Source organism: Malurus melanocephalus, unplaced genomic scaffold (assembly GCF_030028575.1).
Source record: "Malurus melanocephalus ecotype Western Australia unplaced genomic scaffold, MMel_1.1 scaffold_78, whole genome shotgun sequence".
NCBI lineage: Eukaryota > Metazoa > Chordata > Aves > Passeriformes > Maluridae > Malurus > Malurus melanocephalus.
In genome coordinates this window covers 286,741-299,992 of record NW_026623310.1, presented here as the reverse complement: position 1 = coordinate 299,992, position 13,252 = coordinate 286,741, and the positions used below count along the sequence as shown (strand labels likewise).

General features: G+C 43.7%; 1 protein-coding gene across 1 annotated transcript; it reads right to left on the bottom strand.

Annotated features, from left to right (window-relative positions):
* Positions 1-1,952: 1,952 nt before the first annotated feature.
* CYSLTR2 (cysteinyl leukotriene receptor 2) lies at positions 1,953-13,032 on the bottom strand. Its single transcript, XM_057367355.1, has 2 exons — positions 12,610-13,032; positions 1,953-4,703 (listed from the first exon to the last, which is right to left on the bottom strand). The coding sequence occupies exon 2, from the start codon at positions 4,697-4,699 to the stop codon at positions 3,755-3,757; it is 945 nt and encodes a 314-aa protein (XP_057223338.1). The 5' UTR covers positions 4,700-4,703; positions 12,610-13,032; the 3' UTR covers positions 1,953-3,754.
* Between the last annotated feature and the right edge of the window lie 220 nt (positions 13,033-13,252).

The window sequence follows — 13,252 nt, the reverse complement described above, 5'->3', positions numbered from 1 at the left end:
TGTTGCTTTAACTTTCCGTGCACATAGCTATATGTGAAATTTGAGGAAACATATTGTTGTGGGTTAAGATTTTCCCCTTTTTGTTCCCTTCCTTTGGGAATTTTTCTTTCCCATTTGTTGCTGGGATACACTAATTGCTGGGTCATCCTTTTAGTGGCTGGGCTGTTAACGAAGACAATGATACCTAAACTATCTTGCTAAGCGCTGGATGTGTGTGCATTTGTGTGGTGGTGGTGGGGGGGTAACTTCACTTGTTCCGCTGCTTCGCTGGGAGAAGGAGGCTGCTCCGGGGAGAGCTGGCCTGCCCTTTTTCTGCGGAGACCAGCATCTCGGCTGATTGGTTTTCCTTTTTGCTGCACGGTGGTTTTCTCTCCTGTGCCTCGCCGGGAACCTCTGCGATTCCAGCTTCAGGGGTGAGCTCTGCTCCATCCCGTTTCGCAGCCGCCGGATTTCTGCTCATCTCTTTGCCGTCCCGGGTTTCTTGCTGTCCAGAGGAGAACCGAGAWCGGCGTTTCCGCTGTGAGTTTTGCAGAGAAACTTTTCTCCATCCACCTCTGCCATTTTGTGACAATCATTGGCGCTGCGGGAGATCTGAGCCAGCCGGGACGCACGCCACCGCGTCCCCTGCAGCCTCTGGAGAATCGTCGCACCCGCCCTGCCCAGCTGGGAGCCAACAGCRYCCCTGCCAACTGGGACTGTAACTGCGCCAAAGGGGAGGCTGTGTCTCTGTAAGGYTGTCACTGGGTTTAGGACTGGGCTGGTTGTTGCTATTGTTATTGTTACTTGCTTCACCTTGTTATACATTTTAGTAAAAACTGTTATTCCCTTTTACCCATATTCTTGCCTGAAAGCCTGTAATTTTTTCAAAGCTATAATAATTCAGAGGGAAGGGGGGGGGTCATATCCACCACTCCAAGGGGGGTCCCTGCCTTCCTTAGCAAACACCTGTCTTTCAAACCAAGACACATACCAAAGTACTTTTTAAGGGGTCTGTGGTCCCTTGAGGGACCTAAAGGCATTGCTAGCAATTTAACTGTCAGGAGCTTTATTTTTTTAGAATAAATATGGTGCTGCTTTTTAAACTACAGGTTTTACCATGAAGCTTCCACAGTGAAGAACCCTGATCTTCAGCTCTGTAAGTAGAGACATGCAAGAGCACTAAATGGGGAGATGGCAGTGGATGGGAACATGGCATGTTATACAAGTATTGTTAAAATTTCATGAGAAGATCCCTCGCAAGGATGGTCTTGAATCCTTTTGTAAGTAAATCACAATTTTWAAAAATCTATTACTTTATCTGCACCTCTAATTTTGACTCATTTTCCCCACTATTTTGCTGCTAAAGTGAATAAGGCAGCAGGATGTTCTCACACCTCCAAGGACATTTCCCTCTTATGAAATGACTTACAGAAACTCAATATCTGTTTCTTGTCCTTTCCCCCTGCCCTCAGAGGAGATCCCTTGTTAGCTCTGTGATCAATAAAAAACATATCTTCAGCCACAAGTGAACCTAGTTTATTAAAACACAGCTCTGACAGTTAATGGAATTGCCAACAAAAGTGCAACGTGGTCAATACAAAAGCAGTGACCTCGTAAGTGAGGTACATATATACTCTAGATGCAAAATTATCTGATAATTGGGTGCATTGGACACATACAGACAGAAACACTCTGGTGAGATTAGACTGAAGCAAATTTTTTGCATTCTCTTGCAGTATTTGAAATGAATGGTATCTCATGAGAGGCTTCAAGCTTGTCACTTGTTGCTGCTCAGGTCTACTCCTGACAGGTGAAAGGCACGGAAGAAGAGTTTGAACTTTCTTTCCAATTATGTGCCTGCTGTATCTGCATATGTTACCATCTCAATCATATTCCCACTGCAAACCAGTGCTAATATTCCTTTTTTCATCAAGCATGCGATCAAGCAGTCCACATGGCTACATTAGGTCAGCTCTCAGGTATGCTGCTGCACTGAAATAAGGAGCTGGAGCTTGAACTTTAATGAAGACTTAGGATAAAACTCTGTGCTTACATCAAAGGCAGCATCAAGTGACTGAAATAGATTGAGCATAACCCTTAGATAACTAAGAAAAAAAATGTGCCTTTCCCAGTGATTTGCCAAGTACTTTTTCACCTGACCAGCAATGATTTATTTTCTGCATATTTCAGACARAGCTGAAAATAGCTTACTGCTGTTATTTTTGTTTGGGAGCAATAACATGCTGCTTAAGAATTCCTTTCTCCGTAAAAAGTTCAGAGCATTCGAAAGTATCTTCACAGGCAGGAGCCTTCCTTTGGTTGAATTTCACAGTGAGGGAAGGCTTTTCGCATTTTTGTTAGTTTTCATGTAAGACTGGCTGCTTTCTTGGAAAATATGACTAAACTTCTTGTCTGTTTTTAGTAAAAGATGAGGTAATTAAAACCAAAATCTAAATATGGTCGAACTGAGTTTGGAGCCTGTTTTCACTTAGGTCTGATTTTTAGAAAACGTATTTTAGAAAATATGCAGAGACTTAAAATACGTACAACCGTTTGATGAAGTTTTCCAAAGTACATATAGGAGTAGCTTCCCACTGTTTTTCTAAAACACTCTCCTCCACCTTCTTCGTTGCCCATCTTCCCTCCTGTGCCTGGATTAGTGCTTCCCTGTTGCATTTGTTATGTTTGATGTAAGGAAATTCAAACTATCTGGAAGTTAATCCTGTGAAAAAAGTGATCAGTTTACTCCTCACAGCAGACAGGAGATCAGGGATTGGGGATGCCTTTGGCAGCAGTTTGTTGTCAGACTGATGTACCTGCACAGAGGAAAAGGCCCCCTACATACCTGCTAGGACCAAAATAATTTTTAAAGTTTGTGTTTGGATCCCTGCGTGGGAATGGAATGGCTTAGCCTCAGCTTTCAGAAAAGCACTGGCAACACTGGGCATGAAAACAAAGTGACCTTGAAGGAATTGCCACCACATGAARGGCTGCAGGATGCAGCCCAGTGCTCCGGGCGCCCGCATCCTCCCATCACTGCCAGCAGTCATCTTACTCACAACACTCCACGATGATGCTACTTGCTTGAAATCATTCTCTCACTTGACAACCCATGAAATGTTAAGCAAAATACCTTGGGGGCTGGCTCAGAGTGGAAAATTCATAAATGTTAGTGACTTCTGAGCAGCTTGAGCTAGAGGTGGGTCCTGTTGGCCTCTCTTCCTGCTGTTTAAGTCAGACTCAGCTGAAAGCATCAGTGATGCTTTACATTTCTTTAATGTGCAACCCCTTTGCCAGTGTTTGCAAGGGGAACTGACAGGGCACTATGAATCCATAGGGAATCACACTGTCTGATCTCCTGTGCATGCAGAGAAATGGAGCGTTGAGAGGTTTAGGCACAAGTACTGAAGTGGTCAGGTGAGCAGCTTCCTTTCAAGTCACTGAGTACTGTGAAATGAAATTAAAKGACTCCAATAGTGAAGTAAATCCCTTTCAATCCCTTGTCCTGGGGAGGGTGAACAACAAAGGTATCTCTACACTGCTAAACAGAAGACAACCAGGGATYGTACCCAGCCACCTGACCTCTGATCATCCTGACTCAGTTTTGGTCAATCACAATGAGCTCTCTCCCAGAGCTTTTGCTCCAGAGATGTCTGACTTTGAGCAGCACAGCTGCAGGCTGGCCAGCAGCACAGCCTCTGTCATTGAATAATACGAGCCCAGTCTAGATTCCCCATCAGGACCATATTTTTATTGTTCTGCAATTCTGCACCAGCTACTTGTAGCACATATTTCTGATTTTTACTTTGAAATCTTCAGCTGCAAAGTAATAGAGGATGGGATCCAGGCAGCTGTTCATGGCAGCAAGGCAGAGAGTGACCACCAGGGCTTTGTGCARGCTGGCCTGGCTGCAGCCACCGTACATCAGGTGGACAGTCCGCAGGATGTGATAGGGCAGGAAACAGAGGAGGGAGAGGATGAGAGTGATGACAATGGTTAACAGTGCCTTCTTGTGACAGACTGCCCTCCTGCTCTGCGGGGTCCTCGACTTGAGCAGTGCCTTGATGGCAAACACATAGCAGCAGACAATTGTGCAGAAGGGCAGGATGAAGCCCACGACCAGGACAAAGCTGTTCATCACGAGGAGCCTGTGCGTGCTGGAGGGGTGCAGGTCCAAGCATTTGACTGGGTTGCTGTAGCCAGCAACTCCCTTGTCCAAGAGAGGGCTGGCAGCTGCCAGCAYGAGAATCCAAATGGCCGCACAGATTATCCTGGCATACTTCATTTTGGTCATTTTTCCATGCTTGAACGGATGGACGATGGCTACAAAACGAACCACGCTGAGCACGGTGAGGAAATAAATGCTGCAGTACATGTTCACATACAAGRTGTAAGTCATGATCCTGCAGACTATATCACCAAATACCCAACGGGATCCCAAGAGGAAATATGTGGCCCGAAATGGCAAAGTGCTCACAAACATGAGGTCTGAAATGGCTAAGTTCTGCATGTAAATAGTTACCGAGGTCCTTTGTGAAATCTGGAAGAAAACGTAAATGGAGAGACTGTTTCCTACAGCACCCAGGAAGAAGATGAAGAGATACATGATGGGATAAATCACTTGTTTGAAGCTGTCAGTTTTGCAGTTGGAGGAGCTGTTGGTGAAGTTGCCATCTAGCACCACCTTGGAAATATTCGTAGTCTGAGCCAGGGTGTCCATTTTTCTGCCAGAGTGAAAAGAAGTAGTGTGAGTGCTGGGTTACAGCCTGGGCAGGGAGTTTGGAAACTGCCCTGTTTCATTGAGGGCAGAAATTGCAAGATGCAGACAATGGTGGGAAGTAAGGGTTTGTTAATAAGTAATTACTTGTGATGTCCCAGTAAAAACACATCTCAAGGCACAAATCCCCAAGTAAGCTCTGAAGAGTTTCAGTATTACAGCAGCTGGTTGTTGTCTCAGCCTATAAAAGTGCTGCCTAGGTGAGTGCYAGGTGTRTTTTAATGACAATTCYCTGATCTTTGCAGTGCAAAACAAGCCAACTTGCTGTCAGCCATTTTGTGGCAGGGAGGTTTTGAATCCCCAGTCACCTACCATGGAAACGTCAAAACCTGATCAGAAAAGAAATCACTGCCCACTGCTAAGGCTGCATGTCAAATTAGGGTGGAAAGCCAAAAGAACTGAATTTGCCTTTTGGAACCAGGGAAATTTTTCTTGTATGTTTTTGGCCRTATTTCCTGAGCAATACTGGACACATTTTGATGGATGTATAAATTAAGGACATTTTGACCTTAAACACTGTGCAAACACTGTGCTAATTATGCACGGTTCCTTTTTTTTTAAGCTCCTTTCTCCTTGCACTGTATTTTTTCTCTCTTGTTAGCTTCTGGTGGCTTTCTGTGTCTTTTTCTGTGGGGCCTTTGCTTCATGTACCACTCTCTTAACCTCCTTTGTGCTCAGCTGCACCAGTCAGTCATCTACGCACTACAGCTTCCAGGGAAGCCCACATTTGCAGCCCTAATGAAAACGGCCTCTGAGAAAATGGGCTGTGTTCACAGAGAGTGCTATTTTTTCTCCTATGAGGCTACAATTCAATCAAATCAAAAACACTCACCACTAAAACACTCTAAATAATAAATTTTTTTCTCATTACTGTCTATTTCTTTGCTGAACTCTTGATGTCTTATCTCAGCTGTCCTGCAGCTAGTAGTATCTTCAAAGAAAGATTTCAGTATTGTTTCTTGTTTGACAGTGGGAGCAATTCCCTCTTTGTATCTGCCAACATATTCTAAAGATGAGGCATGGAAATTTTTTCCTGAAAACCACAACTACATGGCATTTCAAGATGCATGGAAAAGGAGCTTTTAATTTGCCCCAGTGAGAGTGGTAAAGTGGCCATGGTACACAACTGCATCCTATCTCTTATTCTGAACCTCACTGGCTTCACAATTTGAAATWAATTTATTTGTGCAGGTGGAGTCTCCCTGGGGAAAAAAGCTTTACATTTGGGTTCTCCGAACACCCAGTTGCCCAGTGTGGGATTCCCAGTGTGTTGTGCACAGAGGCTAATTTGCAAACTCAAGTCATGGTGTGGGAGACTGAGCTGTGTTCAGAGCAGCCTGGGGTGTCTCCAGGGGGGAATCTCAGAGTCTGAGTCCCTTAATACAGCAGCCAGATGTGCCCCAGCAGGCGCCTTTTATCCAGCCCCACTGAGATGGGAACCGTGTGAAGCATAACCCCAGGCTGGGCTCCCAAGGAACACTTAATGGACACTGGGTCTCAGCACAGCCCTGGACTGAATAAATATGTGCTCCTAAAGTTAATCTTCTCCTCACATGAGATCCTCTTTCCTCACAGAGGAGAGAGACAAGATATTATTCCTGAAAACAGATCTTTTGCAATCAAAGCACTTCTAATTGTTTTGGTTGTTTTTGAAGAACAACTCTCTGATACACACGTTTTTTTGTATGGGATCAAAGACCAGCTTTTCTCCAGACTGAATATGATCCTCCCCCCGCATTTCGCAGGGAAACATTGCAGCCTGAGGTACTGCACAGGGAAGAGTCCTTCCTGTCCTTCTGGCTGTGTTTTCCTGTTGTTGAGTGTCCTTGCCTTTAGAAACCCCAAAGCACGAGAAAACATGAGTGAAGGGATTTGCCACATGTAGCAGCATTCACCACTGAGTGTGAAAGTTGTGAGATAGAGGAGTCAAACGAGGTTGAGGAACTTGGAGCATGGGCAAATTCCAAGTCCTGCTCAGCACTCTGAATGATGTCTTGTGTACCCAGTGCTGTCTGATGAAGGGTGGGGCTGGGGCAATGGAGATCCAGCTRATGAAAAGCCCTTGGGTCCCTGCACCCTGAGAGAGTGCTACCAGCACAGGGGCTGAGCCACCTTGCTCAGGCTCCCCATATGAGGGTGTCTAGCCAACAGCTACCAGTAAAGATATTTTGTCCTCTCACTGCAGAAATGTTCCATAATTCTCTTTCCAGCTAAAGACCAAGAATAAAGGTAGAATAATGCATGTGCAATGAAGAAAATTCAGTATCCTTGAACCTGGCAAGAAAATCAGTACTAGACTCCTCTCTAAAGTTATTCAAACTCAAATTTCAAGCTGTTATGGGTTGTCTAAGGGAAAGAAGCTGGAGAGAAGTCAGCTGAAAGCTCTTAAAGCACCGTGGTACCTGCCCACAGCAGAGGGCCAACAATGACCCATGAAATTTTCATATGTAAACAACCCCTCTTAGCTGTGCTTTGACACACAGATCAATGAAGAAGGGAAGGTGAAGTGAAAAATATATTTCACACAGGACTGCCTCAAACAACCACGGAGGATAAGGGGAGAATTTTATCCCTCCTCGATTCCAAGAACTGTTATTAGCCAGCTGGGGTTAGGAGATGGCTCCTAGATACACAGAAAGAACGACCTATCTAAGGACAGGCAATAAACTTTGTTTTCAGCAAAAGTGTCCAGACTGTCTCCTGGGTCAGAAATGAACAGGAAGGGTTAAGGATGTGAGACTGGACCTATAAAACTATTTTGGGTCCCCCAAAAGAAGGAAGATTTGCAGTAAGATCTAACAGCATTCTGAGAGAAAAAAAAAAAAAAAAAAAAAACAGGAGAGAAAAGGTCAAACTGAAATGGGATTATTCAGTAATACTGCAAGATTTCTCCAACAGAAACTCTCTAAGAGGAGATTTTTTTTATATGAGTTTTACTGACGGAAGCTATCGAATGGAAGCAGCTGACACATGTCCTGAGGCTCTGACAATCTCCCTCACAGGAGAGAGAGAAGATCAGCTGAGCAAGAAAAAGGGAGAYTTTTCTGAAATAATTGCAGCATAAGTAGATTAGATGTAAAGCTTGGGTGGGTTTTTGTCTTCATCTCTGTGATGATTATTATGGATTTTATAAACAAATATTTACCTTTCACTGCAAATTACATATAGATATTATAAATTACATATATATATATATTATTAATATATATTTTGCCTTTTATCTTAGCCTGGTTTGAGTGCAATTTAAGGCAAGGTGATACCAGAGAGACATTACTTGCCTAAGGTGAATCTCACACCCTTAACAAATGGATGGGTGTGTAWGCCTCATGAGGGCCTGATAGAGCAAAAGTAAGAGGAGATTTGTCTAATTGGAGGAGATATTAAACTMATAGAAATACTCCAAACCCATCATATTTTAAGCTCTGGATGTGGGAGCAGTCTGCCAGCAGAGGTGCTGAACTGCACAGCATGTGACATGTATGCCCACCTCACCAGGGTGTGCTTGTGGGGTGCAAGGGSCTGGGGACACAGAGGGACAGGGCTGGCTGTCTTGAGGCGAGAGTGGCTTCGCAGGAGCAGGGGAGGAGCAGGTCTGCCCAAGGAACAGACCTTCTGAGGTTTCTGTGCAGATCACTAGGGGTGTGGGAGAGGAACTGCAGTCACTGTGGGTACCAGGGATGAAGGGAGTGATGTTCAGGGCTCTGCCAGGAGGCTCAGTCAGACCCTGTACTGCCGTGCAGGGATTAGGCAGCCGAGAGTAGAAACTGAGGCATGTGAGGAACTGAGGGAACAAAGGTAAGAGATGGAGGAAGGAGAGACTGCATCRTACCCCATGCAGATGCTGGGGCTGCAGACTGAGAGGTTTACAGAGGAGGATTTAATCAGAAGCAACAGAGGAGCTGATGGGAATAGCAGAGCAAAGGGCTGGACTGACAGCCCTTGCGAGGGCAGTGAACCCGCATCCAGTGCGCCTACAGTAACTAAAGAAGGCAAATCCAACTGCCCACAAAAACAATAGACTGGCACATGGTATCTTCAATATCTGATCAAACTTAAATCTCACATGTAATTCTGCACTGATGCTCAAAACTGAAAAAGAGACAGGGGAGCTGTCAGGCTTGGCATGAGGCCAAAAGCCTGGTGCAGGGGGAACCTCAGAGACCTGCAGGAGAGAGGATAATCAATAGGAGCCTGTGTTGCCATGCTACCAGCTTTATGGTAATGACAGTGTAGGATGCACGGGTGGAGAAGTGGCACTGTGTATGAGGGACTGTACAGCTTGGAACAGTGTAAAAATACTATGGCTACAGAAAAGCACTACAGGGTTCTTATAGGCAGACACCACATACTCGAATAATACAAATATAGTATTAGAAATGCACTACCGAACTCCTTATCGTGATTGTGACAGTTGCCAGAAAACATTAAGCGAGGGTAGGAAGATGAAAGCAGGTAGCAATGGGAAGAGGTTTTTGTGTATCTTTAAAAAGATGCAACGCTGCAGCAGGATGAGATATGATATCCACATGCCTCATTCCTAGAATAATTAGTCCTGCAAACAAATCCACTGCCCAAGATGCCATTCTGCCTTGGCATTCTACCTCTACAAGGTGCCATTTGATCTTTAGTGCTGCACAGGCCCCAGTTCAAGCAGTTTTTGGTGGAGAGGGTTCTGTACTGGCACTCACAGCAGAGCTGTGCTCAGCAACAGCATGGTGGGACAGAACAGCAGTCCTGAGAGAAAGAAGCCTACATAATTTCAGGGGCCRTTTAGAAACACAAACAGAAAATGCAACAAGCCTACATTCCAAAAGAAGTAGACATTTTAAGAAATATTGAGCCCAGTGTCTATCAGTAGAACAGTTACCAGGATTATTCTGAGGAAAAGATCTCCATTTGGAAAGCAGAAGGCTTCTCAAAATGGGGAGACCAGGAAAGTCTGTATTGTGACATATCAAATGTGCAGAGGAAACTAGGAGCATTAAAGAAAAAAAAGTGAAGAGCATCTGGTAATGCATGTTCCGRTTGACAGTAGGTTTTGTAAACTTACTGAAAGATGAAATATCACTTTGGAACTGGAAAGGTTGCTTGGTGGCAAAAGACCTCTTAGGGACAAGGTCACAGCAGGAAAACTCAGGGAATTCAGTCTTCCCCACCAAAGAAGTTGGGATATTTCATGTCTGATGCAGTAAAAAGGCCAGAGGAGCCAACTCCACTCGACAGATGTGAGCAGGAAGTACTAAACCAACCAGATAAATGAGAGGCCATCAAGTAATCACAACCAGATGGCACTCATATCAGTATCCCAAAGGATCTCAACCATGAGACTGCTGGCCAAGGCATATAACCCACCATTGCAATCAGGCGCTGCACCAGGGGACTCTTGTGCTATCAGAGCAGCTCTCATTTACAAGAAAAGCTTGATAAGGCAGCTCAAGGTCATGAGCTGGTCATCAGTCCTGGGAGATACTGACCACTGGGACTGCTTTCCAACTCTGGGACATTTTGGGGGTGACTGTCATGAAGAATGATGGCACTGAGCTCATTGAAATGCCAGTCTGCTGAGAAAGAGTTATGATGCCATCTGAAAAGTGACATCCTGTTTCACTCAGCCAGTGAGGGGCTGTGATGACAATGGATGAAGGGGACCCAGCAGTCACTTTATAGGTATATATGGATGTACATATAGGGCCGAGGGAGGAGATCTTCCCCTCTGCTTCACTCTTCTGAGACCCCACATGAGCCCCACATTAATCTCTGAAATCCTGACACATGAACATCACAGACCTGCTKGAGTGGGCCCAGAGAAGGGCCACTAAAGGAAATGACCAAAGGGCTGGAGCATGTCTCTTGTGAAAGACAGGCTGAGGGATTGGGGGCTGATCAGCCTGGAGAAGATGTCAGGGAGACCTTAYAGGACCTTTCCAGTACCTAAAGGGGCCCTACAAGTGAGCTTGAGACCCTCTAAAGGCATATAGCAATTGCACAAGGGGAAATGGAATCCCTGGAAGTGTTCAGGGCCAAGCTGAATGGGGCTTTAAGCAACCTGGTCTAGCAGAAGCTGTCCCTGCCCATGGCAGGGGGATTGGAACCAGATGATCTCTAAGATTCTTTCTCAGACAAACCATTCCACAATTCTATTGTTATGTGTGCTTTTATAGACTTGCATTTGTCAAAGCCTTTGACACAGTTCTGCAACAAAGATTTAAGTACACAAGTTAGYGGAGAGCTGGGAGGCATATTCTTTTGTGGGCTGAAAGCTGGCTGAAGTGGAGGAACAAAGAGGGGGCTCAGTAAATCAGCAAWGAAGTCCCCTAGGGTTTGGCACTCAGACTACATTTATTCAATATATTTATCACAAGCCTGGAGATGACAGTTCTCCAGGTTGGCAGATGCCTTTGTTGAAAGGGCATGTAAGTATATAAAATATACTAATAATATATATTAGTATATTTTAATGATGCATGCTGGGGAAAAATAATCTAAATCATGTGTGATTGTATGAACTTTAAACTGGCTGTTACATTCAGGAAAGAGCACTTGGCATTGGCATCACTCACGGTTTGCTGAAGTCAGTTCTGCATTGGCTACAGCAGCAGAAGCCACTAAAATTGTCAGCAAAATGAGGGGCACCATCAAGAACGCTATGAAGAACAAATAAATTTTATATCTTTCATAAAACCTTGATGCATTCCCATAGTGGGCAGTTCTTGTCTCTACACCAAAAACAGAGATTATGGAGACAGAGAATGCGCAGAGAGGCAAGTAAAGTAGTCAGCAGCCCCGGGCTACCCCAGTTCTTACAGAGGGCAGTATGTCARTCAAGTCATATGGCATCTCAGCAGAGAATGGGATGGATTTCYGTGCCATGCCTGGACAGGAGGACAGCCCTTTTGAACATGTGTGGTAAAGGGGTGCTGCTGCTAAAAGGTCTAAATATGAAACYTCTACTGTCTCTGCAGGTGTAAATATGAAACTCCCCTTTTCCAGACTGCTGATCTGAGATCTGCTGCTCTGAAACACTGAATTCACTATAACATGAGGAATAACAAAACAATTTCATTTTAATAAGGTGTCCTGCAAATGCAAAATTAAATAGGGAAATCAGGCTGTTCCATCAAAGTATACTACTTTGCTGTGTTAAGTGATAACTATATGGAAACTCTTCTATGCCAGGAAAAAAAAAAAAAGATGGTATTTGCATCTATCACAGTAACCCTTTGCTTGAAGAGAACCCCATAAACCTGTGTCTGTTGTTTATTACCCAAATAAGAAAGCAATTATAATATTGCTGCCATAAAGGAGATCATTTGCATTTGCCMCTGCACTTCCAAGAAAAAGGGGAGTTCTCATGAGTTTTTTAAAGTTTCCACTGGCTTTCTTTCTAATATTCACTTAGTGCTTCAGGAGCASCATTACCAAGAATAAATGTTAAAAAATGCAATATTTAGAATTAACACTAAGTTCATCAAAACATGGCATATTATTAAACTTTCTACATGCACAATAATGAAAAAAATCAAGAGTCTGACATTTAACACCTTTTATTTTTAAAGTTCGCCATAAGCCAAATACATGTTTTCCATCTAGTTGAAAAACAAGGCTCACTTAATCAGATCCACAACTTCATTGTTATCTTCCATCTGGCAAACAATCCTAGTTACATAAATCTACCCTTTTTCTGCCAAAAGAACTTCTCAAGACCAGCTTTGTCATAGAGAAGTTTGGTCAACAATCATTACTTCTGGCAAATAATACTCTAACTGCAAACAATAAAAAAGAAAAGTAGATTGTATTTTAATCATTGCAACGGTTTTATTAACATCRGAGAAAGTAGAAAAATCTTGTCCTACCTCAGCTCATGCACCTTCTGGTGTATTCAGTATTTGCTTCTTCTATTTGCAATTGCTCACGAACTTCAGGTTTTTCAATGGAAAAGAAACCCACAAAAACTTGATGCAAAATCTGAGTGCTACTAATGCAGAAGCCACAGAAAAACCATGAGCAGGGTGAGGGGAAGTAAATCCTGATTGAAAGTTCCTACATGTTCTTAAAAGAGAAATGTTTTTAGCTCAAGGAGTGGTTGGGCAATCTTTCATTACTTTCACCCAATGAAAGAGGCTCTGCAGCTACGTAGTATGTTCGGAAGCACTCTGAATTTCTGTGTTTGGGCCCACACTTCTATATATGTGCTTTCATTAGTTAGAGTTGCTCAGAATATTAGAGGAGATGCCCATATAATCCTTGCATGAATCATTAAAGAGGTTTTTGGAATTACGGAAAGGATATTTGTTTTGGTTACTTCCCAGAAAACACATAAATAACAAAATTGTAAACAGGATACTGGGATTTGGTGTATAATCTCATTCAACTCGCAATTCAAGGCTGAATTAACAAGCTGAGGGACTAATCTTCCTTGATTTTTTTATAGGAACAGATACAGCTCTGTTAGCCCATGAGCAAATGGCTGCAGTGAACTCTCTCTTGAGTTTCACC